Source organism: Serpula lacrymans, assembly GCF_000218685.1.
Source record: "Serpula lacrymans var. lacrymans S7.9 unplaced genomic scaffold SERLAscaffold_2, whole genome shotgun sequence".
NCBI classification, from domain to species: Eukaryota; Fungi; Basidiomycota; class Agaricomycetes; order Boletales; family Serpulaceae; genus Serpula; species Serpula lacrymans.
The window spans coordinates 1,407,014-1,421,088 of NW_006763291.1; the positions used below are offsets into that span (position 1 = coordinate 1,407,014).

General features: G+C 45.4%; 2 protein-coding genes across 2 annotated transcripts; one reads left to right on the forward strand and one right to left on the reverse strand.

Annotated features, from left to right (window-relative positions):
- Nucleotides 1-3,341: 3,341 nt before the first annotated feature.
- On the forward strand, nucleotides 3,342-3,851 carry SERLADRAFT_433359 (uncharacterized protein; the record flags this gene model as incomplete). The annotated part of the gene is made up of 2 exons (XM_007313550.1): nucleotides 3,342-3,741; nucleotides 3,787-3,851. 2 exons carry the CDS (start codon nucleotides 3,342-3,344, stop codon nucleotides 3,849-3,851), a joined length of 465 nt encoding a protein of 154 aa, XP_007313612.1.
- Nucleotides 3,852-9,346: 5,495 nt separating this feature from the next.
- On the reverse strand, nucleotides 9,347-11,783 carry SERLADRAFT_345842 (uncharacterized protein; the record flags this gene model as incomplete). Its single annotated transcript, XM_007313551.1, has 13 exons — nucleotides 9,347-9,420; nucleotides 9,458-9,580; nucleotides 9,634-9,938; nucleotides 10,004-10,269; nucleotides 10,327-10,389; nucleotides 10,451-10,575; nucleotides 10,646-10,721; nucleotides 10,780-10,878; nucleotides 10,921-10,982; nucleotides 11,036-11,104; nucleotides 11,157-11,260; nucleotides 11,307-11,405; nucleotides 11,464-11,783. 13 exons carry the CDS (start codon nucleotides 11,781-11,783, stop codon nucleotides 9,347-9,349), a joined length of 1,785 nt encoding a protein of 594 aa, XP_007313613.1.
- Between the last annotated feature and the right edge of the window lie 2,292 nt (nucleotides 11,784-14,075).

Below are 14,075 nucleotides of genomic sequence, written 5' to 3' on the forward strand. Positions count from 1 at the left end.
ACCCAATGGTCATTTCTGGATCCCATTTCTAATCCACCTCCTCGTCACCTCCACCCTCCTCCTCCTCATCTTCTTTGCTCCCCCACCATTTCTGATGTCACCACTTCCTATCTGCTTCCGTTGCCAATCTGTTGACCACCACGTGCCACTGCTGATATCAGCAAAGCCCCGGCGGCTGGTTCAAATAGGGCAACAGGTCCATCTTCATGATGTCGATCTACCATCATATACTATCAGAACATCGGTCGCTCGTCTTGCCTGGTTGGAGCGTGGGTGGGTAATTTTTGAGCTGGAGAAGGTTCATCCCCTTGCGTCGCCCATGTTCATCGCTGTCCCATTCACTTGGGTACACTTATCTTTTGTCCATCGTCTTCGCTACAGCTACACCTACCACATGCTGCCTGGGACTCACTTGTTCCAAATTGGAACTACTCCTCTCCCTCCCTCGTTTGATCAGGTGGTCCAACACAACCAGTCCATTGGTAAGGCCATGGAACTGTCGGATTTGGACTAGGTGGTGGACCGGTGGCTCCAGTTTCTTTTTCTTCAGCAGAACATTCATTTACAGTGCGATTATTTTTGATTTTTGAATCATTTTTATGGACACATATTTTTTTAGAATGCCTGACTGACAATAAAGGAACTGTGTTGATACTGATAGTGTTTTGCCTTGCCCTTTTTTTACTGCATCTTCCCATGACATCATGATTTTCCTGCTCTCTTTTTGCTATTGGACTTTACTTTATGGCTGTACAAACCTGTGACATTACTCACAGCATTCATTGTTCTATCTCTTTCTTTTCCTTTTTTTGACAATCTTATCCTGTACTACCTACGCAGGATTCGTCAGCATACATTCCTTCCTTCATGTTCTTTCTCATTCTTTTTGCACAGCTATACTGTGCATAGCCTACTTTTCTTTTACTATATAAACCCCTGTATTTTACCTTGTAAAAAGAACAACAAGAAATCCAATCCAGACTTCTTCTCTACTCTCAAGTTCACTACTCTGCTACTTGTGATCCAGTGTGGTCACAACACTTCCCACTTTTACCACTGTCAACTGCTGTCATCGTCACTTCCCACTTTTGAAGTCATTGTCATCCCTTTCGATTAGAGTCCTTCTGAGCACTACAGTTTGTGCGTCAGGAGCCTGCTATCACTGGGAACCTCGTCATATTGTTGTTCTCAAATCTACCTTGTGCTACGATTAGCAAGGTAGTGCTTGTCTATACTCGTCACAAAGCCCCTATCCTTCTATAAATTCAACTATCCCTCCTCCTCAAAACCCACACTCATACACCTCTGGGTTTTACTTTGAAGGATCTTTATACGTACCACCCCACGAACAACCAGACCACTCCACTGTTCTAGGAGGCAAAGCCCATAAACAAGTTCCGTGGAATCTGGGAGGACTGTGTGTTAGTTTGTTTTGTGTGTGGTTTTCTAACAGCAGTTCTCATCATCGACATCGCTTAAGATGGCAATTTTTTTTGGACTAGCAGGTGGAATGAACCCCAAAGAAGACGCTTATGACCCTGACTACGAGGTAGCTAAAGTTAGAACTACTGCCGAGTTGTCGTATTATGGCTACATAGAGTGCGGCTTCAATATCGGAAGAAAAATCGTGCAGAACACAATTCTCACCATGCCGGCCGAGACACATGGTGGAGATAGGTCCAAAATAACCTTGGACCCACGCATGGCCGAACTCAAACGATTCATGACCGATAATAACTATATGGTCACAATTACAGATAAAAATCTTGGAATAGCCATCATTAGGAAAGACTGGTTCATAGAAAGATGTCTGTCACTGTTCTCCAACCCCATCCAGTACGCGGTTGTAAGTCAAACTGAGGCAAATGTGATATTAAACAAGCAATGCATACTTTCGCAAGAGTGCAGCAATATGGCGGGCGCAAGCCCATATGGAAAACAGCTGAGAGAGTTCTTTATTTCTATTTCCCAGAAGACGCAGGCAGGCGGCACACATAAGGTCCCAGAATTTTATGGCATCCCAAAGATCCATAAGACTCCAACAAATATGCGGCCAATAATCCCCTGCTACAATGTGATTCAGAACCCAGCGGTGAAGTATGTAAGCAAGATGCTTAAACCCTTGATCTCCGGATCAAACACCATTTTAGTTTCATCTAAACAAATGGCGATAGCACTTGATTGTTTGGATACCAGATGCAGACGAGTATTTTTAGTGACAGGAGACATAGTAGCATACTATCTGTCCATTCTGGTGAAGCAATCTGAAGAGATCGTGTTGGAGATGTTTTTTGAACGGTGTCTGCAACTGGCCCATTCTGAATTATTAATGCAATTTCAAGGAACGATATACCGAGCGCTCAAAGGCCTAGCAATGGGTGTTGCGAGTAGCCCCAACGTGGTGAACCTATTTGGTTGCTACTTCGAGACTCGGTCCAAACTCCTGTGTGATCTGCGCGTATTACTTTACAAACGGTTTATAGATGACATATTTGTTGTAATCGAAGCAACGTCTGCTTTAGAAGCTCTTGGACTTGTCAAAACTTTAGAGTTTGAAGATTGCGTGATTGATTGGGAGTACCCTTCTACGTCCCAGGTACTTTTAGATATGCAAATCTACCTGGACTCTATTGGCGGTATCCAATGAAGGCCTTACAGGAAGGCAAACAATCATCTCAAACAAATTCCATGGATCTCCCACCACCCCTTAGACATGAAACGCGGGGCTGTTCTAGGAGAGATCTCACGGCTAGCTACCCTCTATTACGATAACACATTTTCGGACCTTTAACTTTCATTCTCCTCTTTAACCTTTTACTGTAGTTTTCACACACGGTGCCATGCAGCACTTTCCCTTTTGTTCAAACTCCTCTTTCTCGTGCCGCGCGGCCTTTTCTTCTTATTTTAGATACTAGTATCTCACGCAGTGGAGCTGGTCACACGGGCTGCACCCTCTGACATCATCAGCCACTGCCTTCATCAACTGTACAGTACACATGTACAAATAGCTTGTAGTAGTATAAATACCCCAATAGATCAAGGAGACTCCTCAGCGAGTCCTCCTGTTGTATACCCACAACTAACTCGGTCCTACCTAAGGGGTAACCACTCCCTCATCACTACCTTTATAGTTTGTTTTAGTGTGCGCCAGAGTAACTAACTCTTGGTTGTTACACCCTCTGTTCTCACAAGGATATGTTCCTGGAGAGCATGCAAGGACTCTATCAACTATATGTTGCTCGTGGCTACCCTGACGGAGAGTTGAAAAATGGCTTAATTTGGAAGAATTGAATAAGCGTTGGTTGAACCAGCTTTTGATCCAGGATGACAACAATGCGGCGATGGACCCACTTATAGTCCTGACAAGCCAACTTAACCCCATATGGAACTACTTTGATGCTAAAGAATTGCAGGCAGGCATTGTTGGCTATTGGCGTGAATATTGTAGAAAGTTCACGGCTGGTGATGTACCGTCACCAGGTTTCCCCATGTCCGTGCACCGGCCCAGCTGCAATGACATGGTGGTGCATGACTCGGTGTTAGTCCGTCTCGGTGAAGAACGCCCCAGTGCAGATCAGGTTGAGACTGGCAGGTGGGTGGCTTCGGCCACTGATCCAATGGATTCCTTGATTCTGCCCGTGGGTGGACACCCCCAAGCGGTATCTGAGCCCTCTGTGCTATCTCCCTCTGACCGTCGGGTCATTGCAGATGTGCGGAAACTCAAATTTGCAAACAATTCTTGTTAGCTTGTGTCATGAAAGGTTACTGATAATCGTTTTAAGCAAGTCAACAAATGGAAATGTGCCTTGCTTGATTGCGAAAGGCCAGAACTTAAAGCACCGACTGATTGAAGCACCTATGAGATTGAAGATCAAATAGTGGCGCCTTTCAAAAGTATGGATATTGGCTGGGATTGAACTAAAAAGAATATTGTCCCACATCCGTAATTATGTCCTTACCTCACCCCCGGTACTGGCTTATTAGCTATCTTTAGACGCAGAATGCCCGTAGGAACGACCCCGTAAGGGAACAATACTTGTTCTGAATTGGGTGTAGATTCTAAATTCTATCCACAGAATTAGACGATAACGTAAAGGATCCTGAGAGGGACCTCTGAGCGGTGCACATGGAATTAACCCCAAATAAACCTATGATAAAATGTTTATGCATGGTACATTGTGCTTGCAGGTACACAATATTTTTGACGTTCGAAGCTTTCACATCTGATAAAGTAAAACCTGCAGATGATCCGCTGCATTTGAAATGTTACATATTTGGACGGAGTTATGCAATCTCACGCTAACCTAACCGTACATTATCACACTAAGTCTATTCTTGGGATAATGACCTGATAAAGTCTGATTAGAGAACCTAATCAACTCTAACCTTATCTAACCGACCAAATTGCGCAATGGCTAGCGTAAGAACCCGGCCTCTTATTGGCCAAACCTATAACGACCCTCTAAGGGGGCCCAACGTTACTGGTGGAAGCTGATAAATGCCTGCGCACTCTTGAAAGGATGGTGGTGTCAGGCTGCCAAGTGACTGATAGAGTTAACTAGTTTACATAACGCAAACTCGCTATCCTTGCCCAACTTAGTAGGGTAATTGGAATGTCCCCCCGGCTTTTGGGCCGTGGGCTAAGTGTGGAATTGACCACCTCGGTTGCACTTGCGATTGGAGCAAACCTTCTATCCAAAAAGGGACGGCAGGTGTCTGGCGATAAGGTGTATGGTATTCATAGTTTCAGATATGGATTTTGATTTTAGTTCAGGGGCAAAGACAATAATGTCCCCCAGCAATTAAGGACAAGCGAAACCAAGATACCCGAACAGCTATCTACCCCCAGCGCCTATGTAAACCGGTCCGGTAGATAAGATAAGATTTAGATCTAATCAGATGACCGCAGATCAAGAATTAGCATTAAAGCATGTCCGGCGAATAAGGCCAAGTACCAATACTTTAGCACCCGGCAACCCCGGACCGTGGCACGTGACCAAATAAATGTGCGCTTATGGAACATTTGAGAAGGAATGGCACGTGATTATGCACGTGACTTGAGATATATACGTGATTGGTCCATGCCTTATGGTGTGATCATGGCACCTTCTACTGCGGATGAGTCATTACTTACCTCCAGCCAATAGCATTAACGAGGCTTGATTGGTCATGTTCGGAGATAGGTTTTTAGAATTCTATAGTGAGCTTTCAGCTTTGTAATTGATTTACATCATCGCTGATGAAAGAAATGTATCTTTTCATTTAATCACTCACTCTGAAAAATTGTACTAATCATACATTACAAAATGGTATTAATTGGCACTGAAGAGACGTACATCAAAATTGGTGTATGACTTCAACTTTTTGGAGTCCCCAATCTGCCGATACCTCAAACGCCTCAAAAGCCAAACTAAGTATTTTTAGATTTTTCTCTGTTAAATTAGCCACAAGCTCTCTCATAGCTCATATAGTCAGTCATGTGCTATAAGTGTTGTCCCGTGTAAGCTTGTCTACCAACAAACCCAGTGAGACGGTGACTGCATGCAGTTCATCAGCAACAAGGAGTGTTAAGATACACAATTTTCGGACCTTTAAATTTCATTCTCCTATTTAACTTTCTTCTATAGTTTTCACACACTGTGCCATGCAGCACTTTCCCTTTTGTTCAAACTCCCTTTTCTCGCACTGCGCTGCTTTTCTTTATTTATAGCTACAAATCTCTCACGCAGTGGAGCTGGTCACATGGGCTGTGCCCCATGACATCATCAGCCACTGCCTTCATCAACTATATAGTACATATGTACAAACAAACCTGTAGTAGTATATATACCCCAATAAATCAAGGAGACTCCTCAGCGAGTCCTCCTGTTGTATACCCACAATTAACTTGGTCCTACTTTAAAAGGGTAACCACTCCTCTCATTACTCTTTTGCTTGTCTGAGTTGTGCGCCAGAGTAACTAACTCTTGGTTGTTACAAGGAGTGCATTTTGCTAACGATAAAACGTATCCAGTGGGTATGTGGCGGTAGGGCATGTAACGTTAGACTGGTGAAATAGATAAAAGTAGGCATGCCTATCTGACATCAATTCAGTGGTGTCAACGATGTCAGTTTGTTCCTGAGTGAGGGCAAGATGGTGTGCCCATTGTGCTTTGGTGAGCATTTGGGGCTCTGCGAGGTAAGGGGGAAAGTGAGGAGGACGGGTTTGTTGGTCGATGGGGGTGGTCTGGGACATGGTCATTCTTTGGTAAGTGTGTGTAGGAGGGGATCCTGTTGGTATGCCTCATAATTTGTGTCTCCTTTTATATTCGTTCAGGATCTCGGAAGCATTCTGTAGGTTTGCTTCTTCTTTCCAGGAGTTTTCGGCCGATGGGTAGTCCTCCCATTTGACTAAATATAGGTATCCTCTTTGGTTCTTTTTGTTATGTAGAATGGCTTCTATTCCGTATTCTTCTTGGTCATTGATTATCTCCGCCGGTGGTCTGATATAGTTTTCTCCGTGGACTTCGGTTTGTTTGTACGGGGTAGCGTGGAATATGGGATGGATTTTCCACGCGTCTGGGAGTTTTAGTCGGTAGTTAACCGGTGATACTTTTTCAAGGATGATAAAGGGTGCTTCTTATTTCCAATTGAACTTTCGGTAGGGTGTTCCTTTCTTCTTTAAGTTAGTTGCTTCTAGCCAAACTTTTTGTCCAGTTGTAAACGTGGGTAACAGATGTTGTGAGTATTTTTGCATGTGTGCTCTTGCCAGCTTGTGGAATTGTAAGGCTATGGCTCTTGCTTCAAGTAGGCTGGATAGTCTTTTGCTTACGGTTGGTATGTTGGTTGCTATTGGTGTTGTGGGGAGATCCCTAGGATGGTATCCCATCATGAGGTAGAATGGTGATTCATTCCGTGCTGAATGTGGTCTATGATTGTGGCAGAATTCTGCTGTCGTGAGATATTCTGTCCAAGTGTGTGGTAAATTGTTGTAGAAGATCCACAAATATATTTCTATCTCCTGGTTTACCCTTTTGGTTTCTCCATCTGATTGAGGGTGAAATGCAGTCAATAGATTTACTGCAGTTCTGAGCACTTCAGTCAACCTCTTTTCATAGCCTCTTAGGTTGATCAGTTACTGTTCAATGACATGCCTAAGAGGCCTTTATCCTGGGATTATCCCATAGGCAGGTAATCCATACAGGACTCCCTTGAGTTAAGGTCATCCAAGGACAATTTGAGAATCCTGGGACTCCCAAGTGGTGTCAGGGGTCCTAGTATTGATTTAAATTTTGAGATTTGTATATCCTATATTATTACAAGGTAGGACTATCCTAGGATGTTATTAAAATCAAAGTGTTCCATAATAGGTGACAAGGTGTACTTTAGGATTTATATACATGGTAGTCCAATTACTTCCCAGATACTCCACCAGGATGTCCTTATTATACCCTGGATGTTCTTTGGGAGAACCTGTATGGTGTACACAGTACTCAACAAGACTACCCTGGGCACTACTTGTGTCCCACTAGGCATCCCAGATGCTCTGGTAAAATGTCCCTATTATACCCTAGATGTCCTTTAATGGTATCCACACATTGTACAGAATATCCAATGAGACTATCATTTGTACTGCTGGTGTCTTAATAGTCCTCTAAAATATTCTTATTTGTACCTGGATGTTCTTTGAAAGTACCAGACAGTGTTCAGAATATCCAAAGAAACTAATATTTGTACAATTAGTGTCCCAATGGTCATCTAAAATTTCTCAATGTGCCCTGGATGTTTTTTTGGAGTGCCTGTATGGTGTTCACAACATCCAATAAGACTATCCTAGGTCCCAATCTTACATAGGTATCCTTTAGAAGTACAAAACACATTCAACGGAAATATCATTTTATCCGAGATGACTTAGTATCAAAGGGAGAGGCAGTAATCAGATACATTCCTCACTCATGAAAAACACTGGAAATTCTCTAAAGCTATGGGACTACGGTTGCACTCAAGTGGGAGTGACAAAACCGGATAAACCCGGTCTCTGCCAAAGCAGCCATTGTTCTCCATGGAGCATAGCCACCACTCCATGGAGTAACCATTGTTCTCCTAGGAGCACAATTGTACTCCTAGGAGTCATTATACTGTAGCGAGTAGCACCTCCGACTACAAGTAGTAGGGGGTTTAGTATAGGAATACCTCAGTCGTTTCTATAGCCTCTCGGGCAGCGGCTGAGGTATGTTACATTACATTTATTAGAGATCACCTTAAACTAACATCTATTGTAGTTTCACTTAGGTAAATAATAAAGTCGTTTCTATAGTGACAAATTATGACATTTGTTTATAGTATGAGAAAACATGCATTGGCCAGGGCTTGAACCCGGGACTCCAGCTTTCATGGTCTGGTGCTTTACCAACTAAGCTACCAAGGTGTACTTGGAAAGCATACTGATTGGTTGCATGCCCAGAAGGTCCAGAATCACTGTACACAGGTGCGGATTCCATTGTGTTGTGATATATAGCCTCTCGGGCAGCGGCTGAGTTTCACTTAGGTTTATTAAAAAGTCTGAAAGTAGTTAAAATATTTGATTGCACTTTGGACCTACAAAATGATGTCTTTTGGTTGACATATTTCCATCAATACTATATTTTTGTGTGGATATGTAGAAATATGTTAACAACAATACATTATTCTGATAAAGTCTTGTAGGTCCAAAATGCAATTAAACATTTTAACTACTTTCAGACTTTCTCATTGATTTTGGGTGTGACAAAAGTTGGTTATGCTTGCTGTGCCAGCCTCTATGGAGAGAGAGCGATCAAATGTTCTGGTCATGTGATGTATTCTATTTTTTTAATTTTCATATATCATCTCACATCAAACCTCTAGGATAAATACCTCCTCTCTCGAAATAGAGGCTGGGTAGGAGACTGCTTTAATTCCTTATATTTCTTGAACAGTCTTCAAAGTCAGCAAAGCGTGACCAAGTTCCGTCAAGAAATTTGACACTTTACTGATGACTAGAGACAGTAGCTATCCCCTTACCGGAAACAACATAATACACTCACTAGCCTGTTTATGACAATGTCTGAACAATAATATACAATTTCAACGAACATACATGGCAAGATAATCGCAAGCACTCAATCATTTGACGACCTGTAGCAGTAACAACGCCACCCACTCCATAGGCTTGCTCAGAAATCCATCGCCGTGACACCCAGAACGCAATCAACACCGGGCCTGCCACTGATAACCTCAACAACTAGTCGATCAAACTACGAACGCGAACATCTTTTAGTGAAGAGAACAAGAGAGAAAGGACATGCAATAACGATCAACTCCAGAGAGCTGGGTTCCGCCAAGTGTATCAAATGAGCTCAGACTCATCGGCATTGAGAACCAACGCTGTAAAGAATCTAATAATCTCAATAAAATTGTCCGCTTCCATGACTAACATAAAAAGTCAGACTCATGCCACACTTGAGAATAGCGTACAACATGCCTTCATTCACAGTGTGAGGATTGTTAGGCAGACGGCCTCCCAACCTTACATGGCGGTATCGGAAGATGTGATCGGTGAGATTCCAGTAGTGCCGAGTATCTGACAGATTGGATTCAGCAAACGAGGCCAAGTCAAACGGGAAGACGCATTACCGGTATTGGCTGGCATAATGCCAGGGCTTACCACGATGTTATCGTCGCCCTCAATATCCCTGTGAGAATTGTACGCCGCCTTGATCGTACCAGATAGAAGATCGTACGGCGCGGCACCCCCATCAGTCGGGCTGACCGGCGCAGGGTCCATGCTTGCTCCCGGGGCATAGCTCAAGTTCAGCGACCCATAGGCGGGGACATCAGGTTCAGAAAGGAAGGCGCCGAATGCAGTATAAGACAAGTTGAAGCCGCTGGCAAGAGGCCGAAGCAGATCTGTCTGTCGGCTTGTAGTTTCGTTGAGAGAGCTATGATGTACAAGTGGGTGAGCCAAAAAAAAAAAAATGCAAGGTGACCCGCAGTCAACACCGACCTTTCCATAGATATACGGTGGTTGACGACAGCCCACGCTTGTTCGGGCAGGGCATTGGTCTTGATTCCACCCCGAATCAAGTTGATGGCTTGCGTTGTGCCTGCCAGGGACTTGATTATGGGGTTTTGCAGGAGGAGCATCTCAGCTTCACGGAGCGCTTCATCAGAATATTGCGACAACCGAATGACTTCTCTCCAAGCTAGAGGCATTTCTGAACCGTGCTCGGCGAGACATTGGACAGTTTTGTAGGTTGGTGAACCCCTGATCTGTTTGGAAAGCCTCAGACCAATGCAATGAAGAGCCTAGCAAATATCCGAACTTACCAGGTGAGCTTCAAACGGATTTTCTTCAATTTCGACTAGGAGTTTTGCCAACATTCCAATACTCTGAGAGGAGAAGAAAGAAAAATTAGCTAGGTTTATAACGAGTGGAGGGATCATGAAGCACAGTATGCGGAGGGGGAACACTGGAATGACCGCCTGGAGAGGCGAGGTCGATCTGTATATTCAAAAAGCCTTTCTCTGTGACTCCCGGCAGAGCGAAAACTTGACCGTACTGCGTTCCGTAACCAACTGGAAGGTGTCATTAACACAATGCTCTCCCCTCATAGCTGGAGAAAAAAAAAAAAAAAAAAAAACTCACTCCCTTCATCGACGAGCATCGCAAAGGATTTCGGGCCAAATCTCTCTAGCAGCACTGCTGCAAGGGATCGTGCACCCTACACGGAGTCACTTTTAGTATTGACAGCTCAGCTGGCAACCACGTGAGTTACTTACATCAAGACCACCGATTTCCTCGTCAAATCCAAAAGCCAGCATCACGGAACGGGTGGGCTTGAATCCTAGCTCTAACAAAGACTCGATGGCAGACCTGCGCTACAAGCTTAATACATATTTAGCGCGATAAGAATAGGGGACTTGCATTATGCCGATTAAACCATGCTTATCATCCGAGCTCCCACGACCCCAGATATATTCACCTAGGATCGATAAGAAAGACGTTCTGTGAGCTCAAAGCGTAGGAAAGGCTAACCGTCGAAATGGCCTGAAAATGGTTCGTGTTGCCATTGACCAAGTGTGGCGTTTTCGACAGGTACCACATCTTGCAACGAGTGACATGAGCGTCAGCAATGATCATGATTTTAATTACAGACCTTGGTGCGCGGCAAGAAGTAAAGGCTTAAGAGAAGCATCTGAGCCTTTCCACTCATACAACAGTCCGTAAGTGTTGACTTTGGTCAGTTTGAGGGCCTTGTGACTAAAACGTAGTGAGACATGGCCTCAACAAATTGATATATGCATACAATTTGGGGAAAGCTTCAAGTAGATAGTCTTGAAAGACATGGAATATCTCCCAGCGGGGGTCTATTCCTACAGGCTGCATTTCGTCGTACGTTTCTGTGCTAAAGACATCGCTCAATAAGAATGCAAGCTAAAAAAACCTTGAGCAACCCCACTCACGGAATGCGAATAGCTCCCCCAAGCCACTTCACCGCCCGCTTCTTGAATGGCAGCGTATCGTAACGCACGTTTGACGACTCCCAAATCACTCCATTCTTCTCGGGGATAAGTTCAGCTGCTTGTGAACAGACGTCGGTGTTGACCCCATACGATCCGCGAGAAGCGCCCCGAGCAGAGAATGTGGCGGCTGATATGAAGAACGCAAAGGCAACTAACCCAGCCTTGATGGCGACTGACTTGTATTTGGACTTCTGTTTAGGATATCCGGCGCCTGGTAATAGCTCTGTCGCTGGTTGAACTTTCTTGTCGAGGTCTGACATGTTGGTGGGGGAGGTCAATTCTGGTTTTGGCGGAGAAGCCTGTGGAACGAAAACATTCAGATAGTTTTGAAGGAGACATAGATGCGGAGATAACCTTCTGAGCGTCTCAGGACAGGTCTAAAGACCTAACCAAATAACACTAGAGAAAGGCGGGGGTTGGTAAAATAATTGGAAGGCGAAGAAATAGGAAAGGGAAAGAGGAGTGGAAAAGCAGGGAAAGATGAGCACAACAAAACGACGTACAGGGTTTATAAACGGGGGAGGTGCGTGGAGCGCCGACCACCTGCACATGTGAGATGGTTAGAACCGATTAGAACCCGTCAGAGACCAAGAATGAAACTAATTCGGCTCTGAAGGGATCAGAGGAATGGAATGTACTGAATATAGTGACCATGACGCAAAACACCCAACGAAGTAACGAAAGATGGAGCCAAGAAGACCTGCGAGTCCATGTCCTTCCTAAAACGAGTTATGCAAATGCCAGTACAAGGTCGAATTGAAAATCGGATGAGGGCAACGCCGTGGGGCACATCAAACATTCCATTCGTTCATTCTAGAAGAACCACCTTTGAATATGTGTGGACCCAGAGTGTACACCACGCCCGGGCCCATAACGCGGGTATACTGCACATCCCACTGGTAAAAGGTCTCTATGACACATCGTATGTACCCATAGTCCGTTCACCTTCTATAATATGGTCAGTCATGGCATTCAGTCAATCATCCAGAAGTTCAACCGTCTGAACTCGCCGGAGATCACCACAAGATCCATCGTCTAGCATGCACCATACCACAGAACCATCCCTAACGCTTGCAGCCATGATATCAAACATCAGCCGCCCCATTGGCAAATTCTAAAAAGATGCAAAGCTGCCAAAAAAAGGACTCGCCTCTCGTTTATCTGCTATAAACCCCACAAGTTGGATGTCTGCGACTCATCCTGTCACACCAAAAGCCATCGTTCCGAATGCGTACATGACCGATACCATTGAAATCACCGTTCTTCTTAACCCACCATGCACCATGCATCACGCATCACGCGCCACGGCTCAACCATCCTTCCACTCCCTCTCCCAGACCTGTAGACATCGATAGCATCAAAAGCGAAACAACGCAAACAAGCCACCCCACGCACCTCAGCAAACAAACCGCCTCCGATCAACAACGCTCATCCCTCTGCGGCTCGTCAGATCAAGCTTCTCAAGCCACGGACACGCATCAATGATAGGGAGCGGACGGGTTGGCGGTCGGTGCGTCGTCTGTGGTGGTGGTGGTGGGTGCGCCAAAGTGGGGGATCGTGTTCCTGCGTGGGCGGGAATGGGAAGGGGAGGAGGGATGGACGCGAGGACGTTTAAAGGGTCATTTTGACCGCATCAGACTCGGGAGACGTGCAGAGAGTAGAAATAAGTTTGATCAAATTAGCGCGCGTCCTTCCTTCGATCACATGACCGATGGATGGTGACAGAAACGCGCCATCCCCCCTAGAACCTCAAGAGAATCAGCCTCTCCCTCGCTCGCGGAGCGTAGATACTCATCCCAACGGTACCGACACTAACATTAATATTGACAGCCCAGTCATACAGCGTGCCGCATACCGAGTCATCACTGACGTCTCAACCCTGCCAAGCACCAAAGTCTCTAAACATGTCTTATTTCTCAACTCCACAAGCAGAAGGGTGTAAGAAAGAGAAGCCACTGGGGGGTGTATACAAAAAGTGAAAACCAAAATTACCAAGCCAGCCAGCCAAACAAGTAAGCAGCGTATCAATTTCACCCAAAGACAAGACTTGCAACCCGCCCAAGAACGACGATCCAAGACGACGTCCACGGGATGCTTCTCTCAACGAAATCGCCACTGACAACCCGAGGATCAACGATCCCCCCTTATCAATGTTCAATACCACCCCTTTCCTTTGGAGCTCTCGCCCTCGAAACTATCATCCCCAGGCGATTCGACGTACGTCTCTGCATCCGACCACCTCGATCCCGACGAGAGCAAACTCGACCCCGACGAACTCGAGCTCGAGCTAGAGCCATAAGTCGACCATGCCCACCCTGCAGAGGGCACGTCGACTGTCAGACCTCCCACTCTCGATGTTGACGTCTGGCACGGCGTCGGTTCTGCACACTCCAGCTTTGTGTGGATGGCAGCCTGAGGGCGCTGAGGGCGCGTCCAGAAGCACGCCGTCGCCGCGCGCTCGGCCACCTCATCCTCCAGACCCACCACCTCCACCCCGTCACCCTCGCCCAACAGCATGGCATCCCTGACATCCTCCACATCATACTCGTAGC